The 17,409-nt window shown below is 39.6% G+C and overlaps 1 protein-coding gene across 7 annotated transcripts in view; it reads right to left on the bottom strand.

The window, feature by feature from the left end:
* Nucleotides 1–17,409, bottom strand: part of CUL4A (cullin 4A) — a 71,215-nt gene that overhangs the window by 34,807 nt on the left and 18,999 nt on the right. For 5 of the 7 annotated variants that reach the window (XR_004991275.2, XM_045588806.1, XM_045588807.1 and 2 more), the window contains exons 4-11: nucleotides 17,163–17,232; nucleotides 15,848–15,921; nucleotides 12,486–12,648; nucleotides 11,824–11,913; nucleotides 9,889–9,971; nucleotides 7,427–7,494; nucleotides 4,477–4,595; nucleotides 707–899 (exon numbers count right to left, since the gene is read on the bottom strand). Coding sequence is in view for 5 of the 7 variants with exons in the window: in XM_045588806.1 (XP_045444762.1) it covers nucleotides 707–899; nucleotides 4,477–4,595; nucleotides 7,427–7,494; nucleotides 9,889–9,971; nucleotides 11,824–11,913; nucleotides 12,486–12,648; nucleotides 15,848–15,921; nucleotides 17,163–17,232 (860 nt within the window). In the remaining 2 variants the exon portion in view is untranslated. Of the gene's footprint in view, nucleotides 1–706; nucleotides 900–4,476; nucleotides 4,596–7,426; nucleotides 7,495–9,888; nucleotides 9,972–11,823; nucleotides 11,914–12,485; nucleotides 12,649–15,847; nucleotides 15,922–17,162; nucleotides 17,233–17,409 lie in introns of those variants that run through there. The other 2 variants (XM_045588808.1, XR_004991276.2) reach the window with 2 other exon arrangements.

Here is a 17,409-nt window from a genome sequence, read left to right as displayed (position 1 = left end):
GTGAACAAAGGGAAAAAAAAAATCAACAAATGGAACTATATCAAACTAAAAAGTTTCTGCACAGCAAAAGAAACCAGCATCAAAATGAAAAAGAAACCTACTGTATGGGAGAACATATTTGTCAATAATACATCTGATAAGGGATTAATTTCCAAAATATAAAAAGTACTCATACAACTCAATAAAAGGAGACAAACAACCCAATTAAAAAATGGGCAGAGGACCTTTTTCTTTGTAAAGACAAACCTCATTTTTTTTTACAGAATTACTACTACATTCACCCTATGGAAATGTCATGTACTTGTATACATACACATATGTATGTGTATATACAAAAAAATATGTAACACACATGTATATATGGTTTTTTGAAAATGTGTCCCCTAATAAGGTGTGATACAAACTCTTCCCCTAGCATGAGGAGTTAAAAAAAAAAAATTTTTTTTTTAAAATCCATCATCTGGGATTTTAAAGAGGGAGAGAACATCAATTTGAGAGAAACATCAACTGGTTGCTTCTTGTAGTGAACTCACAACCTGGATATGTGCCTTAACTGGGTATCGAACCTGCCACTCTTCAGTGGATGATGCTCCAACTAAGCCACACTAGCAAGGGCAGGAGCTTGAATATTCCGAGAAAAAATTTTGCTTGAGTTATGCCTTACTTTCGCATATTAAAAAAAAAATATAGAAACATGTTTCTCTACCGATCAGTTCTGCGGGCTTATTTGGCCTCTTGTTGATAAACGTTTCAAAGGATTCCTTCATCAAGTTGATGAACTTCTCATTCCTCTGAAAGCATACTTCTATCACATGGTCCACTCTGTCCTTAAAATCCAGCAGGTCCTGCACCATATCTTTATCTTTTTCAGGATTGATAACAATCGTTGTCCCAAAAGTCTACAAAAACAAACACACACCAAGTCATCAACAGGTTTATGATAACCACATATTATTTTCTGCTGCTATCAAACAATCATGATGGTGGAAAAATTTCATAAATTCAGCCTGCATTCTAAAAATTAAGTGATACTGTAATTCCCCCCTTATCTTTAGAGGACACGTTCCAAGATCCAAGTAGATATCTGAAATCATAAAGAGCACCAAACCATATATAAATATTGTGCACTTGTGTGTTTGTGTATGCGTGCGCACACACACGCACACACACACACACACTTTTTTCCTATACCTCCTACTACTCTTACACTTTGGGCCATTCTTAAGTAAAATAAGGGTTACCTAAACACCAAGCACTGTGTACTAAGTTACCAATGGGTGGATATGCTGAACAAAGGGATGACTCATATCCCAAAAGGAACAGGTTGAGATTTCACCATGCTACTTAGAATGGCTCACAATTTAATACTTATGAATTGCTTATTTCTGAAATTTTCCATTTAATGTTTTTGGAATACAAGTGACTGACTACAGGTAACTGAAACCACAAAGAGTGTTACAATTCTGCTTCCGAAAGGATTTATAAATCCCTGCAACATTTTCTATTGTTTTTTTTTTTGAAGAACTTTTTATATATGACTTCCTCAAATATATATTATCAATAATTACCATCAATACACCCATTTGGACTTCTTGGCTAGTTTTTTTCTCCTTCACTTCTAACTATAAACAGCATGGTTTTTAGCCTGTATTTTTAATTCAAAATGCTATATTAAAATTAACATTACTAAAATTCTATGTGTGACAATAATAGCTGTTTGAGGATATAAACTACCAGTTTGAAGATGTGTTGGATACAATTAATCAATGTAATATATATTTTTGAAAAACTGGTCTTGCCCGGACATAGTGGCTCAGTGGGTTAAGTGTCATCCTGTGTACCAAAAGGTTGCTGGGTGGATTCCTGATCAGGGCACATATGAGAGTCGTGCTTTAGATCCCCAGTTAGGGCACATAGAAAAAGTAACCGATTGATGTCTGTCTGTCTCTCTCTCTCAACATGTCCTTGGCTGAGGATTAAGAAAAAAAGGAAAAAATAAATGGTCTTAAGTATATATTTGCACATCATTTATGCAGGTCGAGGCAGACTTTTGGCAAAAAGGTAGAAATACATTAGCATAAATACTTTCTAGAACGGAACACTATGACCACAAGGGGTTGGGGGACTTATATTTCACTCTACCCCAATGTACACACACTGCCAGGATCAGCTTTATTTTAGTAACGACACACTGTGCTGAATTAACTTCCTATTTTGTCCTTATCATTAATGAACACTCAGGAACAATGGTCACATCACTGATTTTTTACTACCCAAACTAAAATTTGCAAAGGTTTCCTGAGGACTACATGTAGGCAAAATCCTAAATCCCCATTAACCTTTCCTTAACATAAAGTTCCATTGCCAATCCAGCTTAAGTCAGTCATGAGTTTTAGCTCAATTATCATTGTATAGAGTTTTGAGGTGATGGTGCACATGTTTGTACAAGCTTTTAACATACTATCTAATAAAAGAGTAATATGCAAATTGACCATAACTCCACTATACCACAAGCCACACCCACCATCTGATCAGGAGCGAGTATACAAATTAACCTAACCAAGATGGCTGTGGGAGGGAGGCATGGGTTTCCCCTGCAATGGAGGAAGCCAAGCTTTCCGCTTGTCCTGTCCTGCCTTGGCCTTCACTTAAGGCCACAAAGTTTCAATTATAGCAGATACATAAATCCCAACAAAAATAACTGGAGCCATGGAGCAAGCAGGAGGCTTGTATATAAAGTTTCAATTACAGAAGAGAAATGAATCCCAGATACCAGGGCCTCTGCTTGGGTTGCCGGGGGGCATGGCCAGCCTGCAAACTAACACAGGCCCCTCCCCCAGGCCACCCCACACCCCATGGGAACCCCCACCCTGATCCGGGACACCCTTCAGGGAAAAACAGATGCCCCCCCCCACCCCCCCATGTACCAGGCTTCTATCCTATCTAATGAAAGAGTAGTATGCAAATTGACCATCACTCCAACACACAAGATCAGGATAGCTCTCCCCCTATGGCTGCCGTATGTGAATACAAGATGACCAGCAGGGGAGGGCAGTTGGGAGGGACCAGGCTTACAAGGGAGGGCAGTTGTGGGCAATTAGGCCAGCAGGGGAGGGCAGTTGGGAGGGACCAGGCCTGCAAGGGAGTGCAGTTAGGGGTGACCAGGCTGGCAGGTGAGTGCAGTTAGGGGCAAACACTCTGGCAGGGGACCAGTTAGGCATCAATCAGGCTGGCAGGGAGTGGTTAGGGGGTGATCAGGCTGGCAGGCAGAAGTGGATAGGGGCAATCAGGAAGGCAGGCAGGCAGGAGAGCAATTGGGAGCCAGCAGTCCTGGATTGTGAGAGGGCAGTCGGAAATCCCTCGAGGGGTCTCAGATTGGAGAGGGTGCAGGCTGGGCTGAGGGACATCCCCCTAATACCCCTTGCATGAATTTCATGCACCAGGCCTCTAGTGTAAAATAATAAGTAACTCCAGGCCTGATATTTCAAAAAGCAGCATGAAAACCTTATCTTTTTATCTCATTGAAATTTTCCTTGTGATAAGAGATTCTCATGCAGTAGAAACAGGACAGTCTATTTTCCTCGATGATAACATCTGGCAAAACAATGGGAAAGTATCACAACCAGGATGCTAGTATTGATACAATTTACCCATCTTATCCAGATTGTCCCATTTTTAACTGAAACTAACTTTTGTGTGGATTTAATTTTTTAGACTTTATCATCTGTGCACATCTGTGTAACCTTTACCATGGTCAAGATACCACAAGGAATCCTTCTGTTGTCTTTTTTATAACCATACATGTACATAAACACATACTACAGAAACATGAAAGAATTGTTTTAATAATAAACCCTGGATTGCTAGGAAATAAAGTAGCACATACATCAACCTATCAAAATATGTAATAGTTCTTACTGTGCAAAGATACGTTTAAAAAGCAGATTCACAAAAAATGACTACTATAGAATTAAACTCATGTACTTATGCTGATGACAAATAGTTAAATAGCCTTTCAAGTCATGTTTATACCAAGATGGTGTTTATCACTGTTAGTGTTATCTTAAGTTTGCACTGCCCTAGTCAGAGTGGCTCTGTGGTTGAGTGTCAGAGCACATGTGATTCTCAGTCAGGGCACATGTTCAGGTTGCAGGCTAGATCCCTGGAAGAGAGGAGAGTGTACAGGAGAGGCAGCCAATTGATGATATTTCTCTCATTGATATGTCTATCTCTCTAGCCCTCTTCCTTCCTCTCTTTCTAAAAACCAATAAAAAGATATTTTTAAAAAAAATTTGCACAAGTGATCTGGAAAGAAATGGAAGACTACTATTTAGCTGATCACCTGTTATGAAAAAACAACGGTACCTCCAAATAGTCTAGATCACTTTGCCAGGGTATTGTAGTATCCTCAAGACAGGCCACCCACCCCTTGTACAAAGCACAGTCAGTATTTCTATCAAGACAAACCCCACACACCTTGATGTACTCGCTCCAGTGCTGCAGCAGGATCTGCTGCCCGCCCTTTACTCGGCTAAACAGCTGGTACATCTGAGTGAGGTCAGGCACTCTGTTCTCATCAAGTAAGTGATCAAGTCCTGAGATCACACAGTAAATGTTAGCATATCACATCAGTAAGTCAATGCGAATAACACTTAAACTAGTATACATCACAAAAAAATTAACATATAATATAAAAATTTAGGGAATATTGCTTATTTCTACACAGGCAAGTTGTTCTAGTGCAGTATCTGATAAACCCTTTTAAGTGAATCTCATTTTTCTGACCATGCTGGGAGATGTGTTCTTTATTTCTTCATGTCACTAAAGCAGGGGTAGGGAACTTTTTTTCTGCCAAGGGCCATTTGGATATTTATAACATCATTCACAGCCCATACAAAATTATCAACTTAAAAATTAGCCCGTTATATTTGGTCAAACATTTAATTAACTCGCCCATAAAGCCTTGGGAGGTGGGGAGGCAGACCAAAGAATTTCTCAGACCTTACAGGACCTGTGGGCCAGGTGCTCCCCACTCTTACACTAAAGCCTTTTTAATTCACTAAAGTAGCAATAATCTGAAAAATGATCACACCAACTATTTGACCTGGGAGGTTCATGATTTCAAGTTCCTTCTGATTTAATCCATCATCAGTCCAAAAGTATATTATCAAAGAATACGCTATCAAATGTAATCTTTTAGATAGTTAATTTTATCCATATATATAATACACTGTGAGAGAAAAACCATTTATTGTTGATTAAACATAGCATTTTAAAAGTTCCTCTTTCCTCCGAACCTGGTTTGGCTCAATGGATAGAGCGACTGAAGGGTCCTGGGTTCGATTCCGGTCAAGGGCATGTACCTTGGTTGCAGGCATATCTCCAGTAGGAGGTGTGCAAGAGGCAGCTGATCGATGACCGTCTCTCATGGATGTTTCTAACTCTCTCTCTCTCTCTCCCTTCCTCTCTGTACAAAATCAATAAAATATATTAAAAAAATAAATAAATAAAATAAAAGTTCCTCTTTCCTGCTTTAGGTATTTAGATTTTTATGAAGATTTTTCTAAAATCACACCATCAACAGAACTTTCACAGATTTCCTAAATATCTGCTTTATGATAACAACAGAGAGGCAGCTAAGTTAGAGAAGCAGCGAGCTAGTCATGTTACTTCACAAAGTCTCAGATTCTTCTATAAATGGGCACAATGCCCACCCACTGAAGGTGGTTTACAGATGCACATGATGCACCGTAGGTTAAAATTACAGATCCTTAGTAAGGGCTCCAATATTTGTTATTTCTCTAAATTACATTTTGGTTTGCTAATGCTAAATAAATTTATACCTTTACTGAAACACTAAATAATGTCTTCAAGAATTAAAAAGTTACAGCTATTTTTTCAATGCCTCTAAATTTAGATTTAGCTCTTATATATATATATATAATTCATTTTCTTGAAACAATGTATGCAAACTTCTACTATTTACTTGAATCCCTTTTTTTCTTATAAAATGACTTATTTTTTTTTTTTTTTTTTTTTAATATATTTTATTGATTTTTGTACAGAGAGGAAGGGAGAGAGACAGAGAGTTAGAAACATCGATGAGAGAGAGTCATCGATCAGTTGCCTCTTGCACACCCCCTACCGGGGATATGCCAGCAACCAAGGTACATGCCCTTGACCAGAATCGAACCCGGGTCCCTTCAGTCCCCAAGCCGACGCTCTATCCATTGAGCTAAACCGGTCCCGGCTAAAATGACTTATTAAACAACACACACCTAGTATGAATTCTGAATGCATTTGTTTTACGTAGACTATTACGTTGAGGATCATTCATGAGCAAGTATACCAGCTTTATAGTTTTCAGTGAGGTTTAAGTAGAAAGACATCCAGGCTGGCACTGCCTCTCAACTTAGGAGCTGTGACTTGAGTTATCATATTTAAGTTGTTGTTAGCCTCAGTTTTCTTACTTGTAAAATGGGGGTAATGATTTCACCGGTTGTTCAAGGACCAGAAGATATATACATGAAGGACTATCAATTCAGTTTAATGGTCAACAATGCAATTCTCTCTTCTTTTGGCATTATATTGTGTTTTCACTTGGAAGTTCCACTTTGACTATCTGGCAAAGTAGAATCCAAACCAGAATATATTTGTGTGCTTATTTAGGGCTTCCCCTAAGTTAAACTTTAAGGTTTTCAATACCTTGAAACACTCTAGTTCCAAAATGACTTTCAAATGGTAACATTAAATACTTAAGAGCTATAAAAAGTAACAATAAGTACCAGAGTGTTACAAATAGTCTCTTTGTTGCTGCAAAGCATCAACATTTGACTTACCCTTTAACAAAGCTTTAGGATCACAAGGGGAATGTAAAATAAACAATATAATGTGTTCTACTTTGTTTGCTTATTTTTCCAGGATATCAGGGTAGAATAGTGTACTCTGGCTTATGCTGACCACACACCTGGCAGTTTATCTGACACTCAGCTGCTTGAAGGGCATGGGAAGAAGTCCATGAAAATCTAACAGCCTGTTCAGTGGTGTACATCTACACCTGCATCAGTGTTCTGAGCATCACCCGTATGTCAGTGTGCAATACAGTGGCACATGGACTATGAGCACTGCACAAGGACCCAGTTGTAAACTATCTGTTGTCTAGAGGAATCTCTAGGAAGCTTTCAGCCTGGACAGTATTTAATTTGACTTCAGCATAAGCTGTATGTAGTTCTACCATATGCCTTTCAATATTTTTCTTAACTAATTTTCTCAAGGGCTAATATATTCATTATTTTTAATGATTTTTAGAGACTGTCTTATAATAAATAACAAATGTCCTTACATTGCTGCTTATGTCTCACTTACTATCTTAATGCATTAAGGACTATCATTCAGTTTAATTGATACAAGAGTTAGGAAAATTTACCTTTCTGCAGAATTGCTGTTAAATGTTCTCCTAATAGCTGTTTCTCCACACAAGCAATCAGTGGTTTTCTATAAAAGGCAAAAAGAGAATGTGTCAGAAATAAAGTTAAAGGAGATACTTTGGATAACTGCAAGACTGGGAGTTTACAGTTTACACAGATACTCTATGGAGCCAATCAGAAACCAAAGGGTCACAGAACAAGCATTCTGCTCACACGTGGACAGTCACCACTGCTATTAATGCAGAGTCTGAAATATTTCTGAAAACAATTTACCTAAGAACATAAATAGACCAATAGATGCTGGGACACCAGCAGATAGGCAAGCATGCTATTCCTTACAATAAAAGCAAGCCCCACAGTTGGCTGGCAATTGGTACACATGCTGTAGTCATTTTTTGAATTTAAATTTTGCCTTCTATTATGCACATTACTTCTTGGATTGCTGCTGTATGCCCTCTTCTTCCACCCCAATTACTTCTCTTGGTTGCATAAAACCCTGTCATTTACTGTTACAGCTATGCCTTTCTGTCACCGCTTTTGTTTCCCTTTTTCCATAACCATTTATCAAAACCCAACTTAAGGAAGCACTTTCATGATGACCAAGTTGCATGTCACACAGACGAGAATATTTGAAAATCTGGAAATTCAGCAAGTGTGACTGCCATAATCATAGGGACACAAACAATCATTCATCTTGGGTTCATTATCTATAGTTCATTAAAAAAAAAGAAAAAGATCAGAGTATTTGTTTTATTCTGAGCTTATTAATTATGGCCATCTTCCCAAACCTTAATTTTATAAGGAACTTTTCAATGTATCATCTTAATTAAACTCATAGAATCCTAGAAAAAAGGCCCAGCAGACATTCTGGCCACCATCCCACAGATGAGAAAACAAGAGTTCAGAGATGGTGTGACCTGCCCAGGGAGTGGTGAAGCTGAGAGTTGAGTTCAGGGGGTCATTCGTCAGCACTTTTTCCAGTCTGCCTCCAGGAAAAGGAATAGTGACCCACGTGAGGGGAGGTAGAGGGCAGAGAGTAAATATGCCATAAAATCCATCCATTTAATGTGTACAATTCAACCGTTGTTAATATATTTACAGAATCATGTAACTGTCACTATGATCTAATTTTAGAACATTACCATCATCCTAAAAGAAACTTCACACCCATCAGCACTTCCATTCTCTCCATCTACTCTCCCTGTCTCCTAGTCAGAGGTAGACAGTAATTTCTACAGATTTTCCTATCCTGATCCTTTCCTATAAATGAGACCGCACAACATGACTTGTCTGGCTTCTTTCATTTCCCAAAATATTTTTATGGTTCATCCATGTTGTAGCATGTGTCAGTACTCCCATTATTTTAAAAAAATATATATTTTATTGATTTTGTACAGAGAGGAAGGGAGAGAGATAAGAGTCAGAAACATCCATGAGAGAGAGTCATCGATCAGCTGCCTCTTGCACACCCCCTACTGGGGATATGCCCGCAACCAAGGTACATGCCCTTGACCGGAATCGAACCTGGAACCTTTCAGTCCCCAAGCCGACACTCTATCCATTGAGCCAAACCAGTACCGGCCCATTATTTTTTTTTAATGCTGAATAATATTCCATTGTTTGTTTACACATTCATCAGTTAACAATGTGTTGTTTCTACTTTTTTACTATTATAAATAATGCTGGGCCAACTGGTGTGGCTCAGTGGTTGAATCAGGAAGTCACAGTTCAATTCCTGGTCAGGGGCAAATGCCTAGGTTTCGGGCTCGATCCCCAGTAGGGGGTGTGCAGGAGGCAGCTGATAAGTGATTCTCATCATTAATGTTTCTATCTTTCCCTCCCTCTCTGCAATCAATAAAAACATATTAAAAACAAAACAATAACAACAACAAAAATGCTGCTGCATGGACATTTGTATACAAGTTTTGCATGGATGCATGTTTTCATTTCTTTATATATTTAGAACTGGTGTATTGGAGAAACATATGATAACTGTTTAACATTTGAGAAAATACCAAATTGTTTTCCACAGTGACTGCCCCATTTTACATTCCTACCAATTATGCATGAGGGTTCTAATTTCTCCACACCTTCACCAATGCTTTTGACTGCTTGCCTTTTCATATTACAGACATCTTGGTAGGTACTAAGTGGTATTGCATTGTGATACAAAGATATAGTAGTAAATGGTATCTTTGTAGACTCATTCAGTACTGAGAGTATTTTTGCTCTTAGCACATTTTATATTATTTGTGATTACTCAGCACTTGTAAGATAAATTAAGTGTTTTGTTTATGTAGTGTCAGATCTTGCCAGTAGGTCAAGTCAATGAAGGATAAAAGTCTCGTTGAGTATCTTGCTACAAAGCTTAATAATAAGCAGGTCTATTATTAAAAAACCAGCCAGAAAAAGGTTTCACCTAGATCGAACTGCAAAAACTAAATAAATGAATAGTACTTACTGTGTACTGTGGTCTAAATACGTGATTACTCGGTCTCCTTCTTCCTCTAAACGTTTACTTACATGGTTAAGATATTCTGGAACCTTCCAAACAAAATATTTAAACACATCATTAACAAAAAGATTCTTGATTTTACCCAAGAAACTGAAATATTGTTTTCCTTAAAATTTTTATTTAAAAGCAGAATATTTCAAGCCAAATATGAACACAGATTAACGGGGGTGGGGTGGTAAAGTGGGAAGTGTATGCAGGGTGGCTGAGATATGTTGGGAGCCATCAGAGTTGAGACAAGCAACTCCGTCTTAAGGAAGTAGAATTAAGTTCCTTCTAGCAGAAGTTATGCGGTGCCCTGAAGGTTTGGCCAGAAGATAAGATTAACCTGCCGCTTAGCATCTTTGCAACTTCCCCTTCCTCCCCCATAGCTAGCCCAGCCTTGGAATGTTACATCTTGGAATGTTAAGCTGCCCTGGCAGTTAGCCAATCCTGTGTTGCCGGATACCTTACCACCTTGTCACTCAGTGCCTAAACCAATTATACACTGCCAAAGACCCCACTGCATAGGCAACCCTGCCCCGCTTTGTTCCTGCTGCATATATACTGCCATTTCAAAAAATAAAGTTCGAGGCTTGATCAGAACTTTGTCTTGCCTCCATTTCTTCGCGTCTCCTGTCCTCTATCATTCCCTTCTAGGTGCCTCCTCGGCCCCTCGTTGATCTCCCGCTGGTCAGGACAGAGATACACAGAAGTTTCCTTAAACATAATGGTGGAGATGAAACTTAACCTCTAGAAGCAGGGCTAAGGCAGCACTGCATTGCTGTGCCCTATTTACAGTGCAGTCCTGTGGTCGATGCCACAGGGCCCTGCATCACCGAGGGGCTGATGTCATATGTACCCTGATCATTGAGGCCCCATGAACAGGTAAGCAGAAGCACCTGGGTCAGAGGTTATAGAGCCTAATGGCACCCCCTGGCCCACACACAAAGGATGTCAGCAAAAACTATTCAACAGACTGGTCATCATATGGGGACACCAAACAGCAGATGATCTCAAAATGTACACCATTTCCAGGGACTTAGGGTATCCCTGCTGTCATATGATAGCACAAGAAAGGCCCCACAACACAGGTCTGTGGGGTTTTGATCTAGTGGCAGCAGCCAAGTCTGGAATTTGACGCGAAACTCCCTCTTAAAAACTAGGATGAAGAAACCAATGGTATTTCATCCTGCACAATAACAAATAACATTTGGGTGGATGGTCCCCAGGGGCTTCCGTCTGTGCTATAACACCTGCAAACTGGCTGTCAAGTTTTTAGGTTCATATAACTATGTTTTTCATATGTTTTTTTGGGTAATTTTTTCATGTGGTTCACATAGATAAAATTATTTCATGTATGAGATTTTATATTTAAAATTTACCTCTGGCTTCAACTTGAGTTCCTTTATATACTTCCTTCAGAAGCTATCTTACTGGCGTCTTTTTTTTGGGGGGGGGAGGAAGGGGGGAGAAGGGCAAAAATGTTTCTACAGGAAAGAAATTAAATCCTTACTATAATAAGAACAAAGCTCATTACTGAGATTTCAGCTAAATTTCAAAAATTTTTCAATAGCCGAAACCAGTTTGGCTCAGTGGATAGAGCGTCAGCCTGCGGACTGAAAGGTCCCAGGTTTGATTCCGGTCAAGGGCATGTACCTGGATTGTGGGCACATCCCCGGTAGGGGGTGTGCAGGAGGCAGCTGATCGATGTTTCTCTCTCATCGATGTTTCTAACTATGTTCCTCTCCCTTCCTCTCTGTAAAAAATCAATAAAATTAAAAAAAAAATGTTTCCTCCAATAAAATGTTCGCATGTGTGAAAAGACAAATATTTAGAAATTACACTTAGATGCACATCTATAAAAATGAAATAAGGCAATTCAGAAACATTCTGTTATCTCACCTCTCTTTCTTGCATTAACCTTTGGCCTTCTGCAGCATATAAACAATTAGTTTCTTCCAAAAATTTCAGTTCAAATGAATCTTTATATACCTAAGAAATAAGCAGAGTTATTGACCAATTACAGTAAACAAAACTACCCTCTGAAGTGTTGATGTACCCCAAATATTGAGGGATCAAGGCTGCAGTGACCTGTACTAATTCCTTCACTGAAACCTCTCAGGCCAGGCCAGCTGCCTCCTATGTAGCTGACCTCAGAGGCATAGCTGACTTCTGCTTAGCTGACCTTGGGTCAGCTGATTCCTGGCTAGCTGACCTCTACTCAGCTGACAGGGGCAGCCTAGACACTTTTACTGCTCTACTTTGGAGTGCCAAGATGCTCTTGTCCTTTAGGGAATATTGGGTCTGTGTTGTAAGGGATATTTCCTGTTGTGGCTCTTGGTGTGGTGTTACCTGAGTCAGTCTCCTTTTAGTGGTTAAAAAAAAAAAAAAAAAAAAAAAAAGCTTCCATATTTTCAACAAATACTTCTATGATTTCATTTTTTGCAAAGATTTCACCTTTGATATGTCCATTTATTTTGGTTCAAATAGTTAGGCAGGGATCCAATTTTTTTCTTATACACTATGTAAAGTTACTGGTAAATTTAGAACAATAAGGTATTTACCTGAAGATCAGAAAGCATACTCAGCAGACTTCTCAATAAGCTTCGGTCAACAGCTTCACCATTTCTTTCTTGTTCAATCAACAGCAGAATTCCATCAATAGTTTTACTCTGAACCATTTTATCACTAATAATATGGTTTCTAAATAGTTCTAATCCCATATCCCTGAACAAACAATAAAAAAGTAAACTATATTTTAGTTTCACTTTATAGAAATTTTAGGTGAAGCTCTAGCTACATTATATCATCCCAAGTCTGTTCATTTGCTAATTCTCTAAATCCAGGTGTCAAGAATTTTTAATTTTCATTTTGGGCCAGTCTAATTGTGCCTTGTATTTCCTTCTTTATCAAGGCTGTTATGTTTTCTGGAAAGGGTCAAGCAACTGTTAAATGAGGAATGTTGAGGCATTAGTAGGTCAGGGATGTCATTGCAAGTATCTTGGAAGACCTGCTATCCTCATTCCGCAATTCACACCATTCTTCCTAGGCATGATGCTCAAGGCTTTAGGAACCTACCCTGCTCCACTGCCCTCATCAACCCCTCCATGTCCTTCCCTTTTCCATCTCTGTTCCCTCATTCAACTGTTCCTCCCTGGAACCTGGTTCTCTCCTTTATTTGGCCCTTTCAATGGGAGAGCTGGTATTAAAATATGACTTTAAGAGTCCATCATACTTCTTCAGCTCGTGACCTGAGGAATTTAGCTGTCAGCTACTATCCATGTGATAACAAACAGACTCTATGCTTTGCCAAAACACCTCCCCAAATCCCCAGGCGCCAAATACAGAGGGAGCCAAAGTTCAGATCCCTAAGCCGAGTCAGGTCTCCTGAATGGGCAGCTCAGTGGTGGTAGTGGTAGTACTAATGGTATGTGGTGGTAGTGGTGGTGATGGTGCTGAGAAGTGAGTAGTGAGCAGTGGTGGTGATGGTGTGGCAGCAGCAGTACTAATGGTGAGTGGTAACAGTGACAAGCACTACATATGCTGGTGGGCATGGTTCTGGGGAGCCCTGTTTGTGTTGGAGAACCTTCTCCTCCTTCAGTGTGCTCTATAATCACAGTGGCCCTCTCTTGTTCCCTGGAGGAGCTGCAGATTAGTCTTCCGTGAATTTCAAAGACAGAGCAGTAAAGCCCAGTGGGCAGCATGTGGGCTCAAGCCAGTCACATGGGCTTGAATCTGCCCTCCCCTACCCCCATGCTTGCTGTGACTCTGAGGCAAGGAACTTAACCTCTCTGTGCCTGTCCTTCCTTAACACTAAATGGAGACCACGTGAATTGTTGTACATCTGTGAAACAATTCACATCGGACCAGACAGGTACCCAGTGCATAGGAAGTTATCTGTCTGCTAGAATCTCTTCCTAAAATCTAAATCTCAGGCTTCAGAAGCAGCCCATTAACACTTTCTCATCAGCTTCATCACCCCGATTCTCACACACTGAATATTCTGGAAATGTTGTTGTCCTGTCATCAGAGTGGATTTCTCTTCTCTACTGCCTCTTTCTATCTTAGCTATCTAACCACTCCTGCTCATTCTGCAGAGACTGGGCCAAGGCTTGCTGCTTCTCTCGTCTTTCCCTATGAGTTTCTCCCACATTTTCACTGTGATTCTTGTACTATACTATCATCCTCAGTTTTTCTGCCTGCTGCAGTGGACTGAGTGTGGTATGGTACACTTTATACTATAAGCAACATTTATAGCCTATGTTATAAACTACATTTATATAATAAATTAAGAGTTCAGGCTAGGAAACCTGACAACCCAGGTATAGTAAGTTATTTGAACTCTGCCTTAGTTTCTCCACATATAACATGGAGACAATAAGAGTCATTCTTTACAGAGCTGTTCTCAGGATTAAATCCTTGAATTAGCAGACATTGAAGCACTTAGAACAGGGCTTTGTATAGAGTAGAAGCTATGCAATTTGCTGTTATCAGTTTTACCATCCTTATCATTTCTTAGAATAAAGGCTATCTTTCTGTGCAGTGTCTGCCTTACTGTGGCATGCGTGGATATCTAGCACGAGAAGTGTAGGAGTCAGAGGAACAAAGGGGGAAAGTGGTACTAAGGAAGAGGAGAATTTCAATACAGTGTCCAAAGCTACACAGATCTCAGGTCATATAAAAGAAAGAAGGAAAAAAGGTGGGACTATGGGATCTGATAACCAGGAGATCATTGATGTCTAAGGCAACAGTAGTTTCCACATGGTGAAAGAAGAAACCACACAGTTTAGGGTGAAAAGATGGTGAGAAGTTGGAAAAGAAAGCAATTTTTTTTAAAAAAAAGAACTCATGTTTAAAGGTAATGAGAAAGTACATCACTTCTCAATGGGAGAATGAACTTCTGCACCAACAAAGAAGAACTCAAGGATGGGATTAATGGCAGGCTTTTGTTCATGTCAGTTAGGGCTTCTTGGAGGCAACTCTGGTTAGATTTACGGCAGGTGAACACAGAGGTGAAATGCATTAGCAAAAGCTGTGGAAGTTAGTAACTAGGGACAATATTTACCATTTGAAATATGATGTGTGATGAACAGACTTAAATGACAGACCTCAATATCCTGAATAAAACTAGGCCCCTGTGCCCTTGGATAGTTGGTGGGATAGAGGTTTTGGTGTGTGAATGTGTGGTGGGGGGGAGGGGGAGAGAGTCTCAGGGCTGATAACCTCGCCTGCAGTTGTAGACTTTCTCACGGTTTCACCAGACCACTGGAGAGAGCCACGCCAACTCAAACTCCAGCCATCAAAGAGAGTAACTGAGTCCCTCTCCCTCACAGCAGAGGTGAGCTGTATGTGATCATTGGCTCCAGAGATCATGAAGTCCGCAGCCATTACAGAAATGTGGCATCACACAGCTTCCGTGCTTGCCTGGTGCCTCTGCTGGGACATTCAGTGCAAGCTGGGGGACGTGCTAGAATTTGCTCCCCTAACTCAGCCTGCCCCATCTTCACCCTGTCACTCTCACTGGTGATGGAGACACTCTAGGCTAGGGGTGTCGAACTCAATCAGAGAAGGGGCCAAAATCTAAAATCCAGCCTAAATCACGGGCCAAATGGTTTACTGAACAGTCATAAACTGACAATGTTAACCAGAAATGTGAATTTAAAATGAGTGGAACAATCTTTTCCTTAACAGTGCTGTTAACCAACTCACATGCTATCAAGGATTTGGCCCGCGGGCCTTGTGTTTGACACATGTGCTCTAGGCTAACATTTACCTGGGCCCAGGTGTGCGCACTAGTGATCTGGGCTGACATAAAGGACCAAAGACAGATGACTACATACGCCATCAAATTAACCAGCAGAAGACAAGTCAAATGGGTGGTTTCAGTCACAGCAGCAGATACAACTCTACTGACTAGAACACTCACCAGATGGAAGGAAGCATGGAATTCTGAAGTACATAAGTGCGATCCAAAAACAGGAAAATACTTCGGATCATGATCTAGAAATCAGAAAAGAACTTATTTACATATTTTGCTAACAAAATATTCAAAATTAGGCCATTTGTACTATCATTGTGCTAGGTACCTTAAATCTAATAACTTTCTTGATGAAAGATGTTTTCCACCAAGACCCTTATTATTTATTTTACCCATCTATGCTTTTTTTTCATCTTCTTTATCCAGAAATTCTGATTGCAGGGATTTAAAGCATTTAGCCTAAAGTATACCTTTGAAATTTGGTTATTTCCTAACTTATGTGATAAATCTCATTATATTGAGGAGATGCTTTAAGCTTTCTAAACAATTAGTTCTTGTTACATTCTTGGCCAGTGTATGTATTGGACTGTACTCTGCAGAGTGAGGAGGACGTAGCTGCTCCCTTTGCCATGCTAGCATACATACTGTAACCCTGTAATTCTCCCATCACGGAACTTACCAGACTATCGTAGAGGTTCACTTACACACGTAAGCAAAACCTTTCCAACAGACTTTTATCTATTTCTACCATCTACCAGGTGCCTGGCCCAGAACAGACACACATTCATTATCCCCTACTTACTTCATTTAGGAAACAAAAGATTTCAACCTTTTGTTTGAAAAGATAGTTTGACACTATCTTTTCTCTCACATAATAAACAATTTGGTCACACTAAAAACTCATATACATACAATCAAATCAGAATGAATACATCTAACAAAGTCTAAGATTTTGGATGTTTAGTTACAGTAAAGTTTTGAAATTCAGGCTTATTGATTATAAATTGGGATTAAGGAAAAATTTTTCGACCCATTCAGGAATTATGAGTACTGTGACCTATCATCTGTCAGATCGGGTTGAAGGCCCAGTTAGCAGCCAGCCCCGTTCTGGAAGAGTAGAGTTCACCTTCTCTGATTTTCTCTCCTCTGTTATCCAACAAGCTGGAGAGCAGCATTTGACTCCAAAGAGAATCTTGAACAGAACTTTCCTATCTCAGTTCACATTCTGGCCCATCTACCTTAGATAGGTGAGGGGAGATGGATGAGACTGTGCTTTGATAAAAAAAGAAACAACAACAACAACAAAAAAGATAGCTGGATTAAAAGAGGACACCTACTCCCAGATACTAAAATCTCTGTAACTAAGCCAGAGGCAGACAAAGACAAAAGAGGAAGCGAGATCTGACATAAAAAGCAGTAGTTGATGAAGTTTCAGGATAGTGCACCATATATAAAACTAGAATAGAAAAATCAATATGCTTACCATTTGTCTGCAGTGATCTTGCCAGCATGTGTTAATCTTCTTTAAAAACAAAACACTATCTAGTGAGTCTGTGCAGACCTGCTAAGGAGAACTTTAGATATCTTGGGTAATTTATTGCAATTTTAACTTCAGCTCTCTTCACCACAGAATACTACATACATATCAGTTAATAAATAGAATACTAAAAGAGCAAAATTTCAAAAACCATACATGCAGTTTTTCTCCTTTCCACATCTCATAACTTAGC

The sequence above is a fragment of the Pipistrellus kuhlii genome, unplaced genomic scaffold (assembly GCF_014108245.1).
Source record: "Pipistrellus kuhlii isolate mPipKuh1 unplaced genomic scaffold, mPipKuh1.p scaffold_m20_p_3, whole genome shotgun sequence".
Taxonomy (NCBI): Eukaryota; Metazoa; Chordata; class Mammalia; order Chiroptera; family Vespertilionidae; genus Pipistrellus; species Pipistrellus kuhlii.
This window is presented reverse-complemented; position numbering and strand designations above follow the sequence as displayed.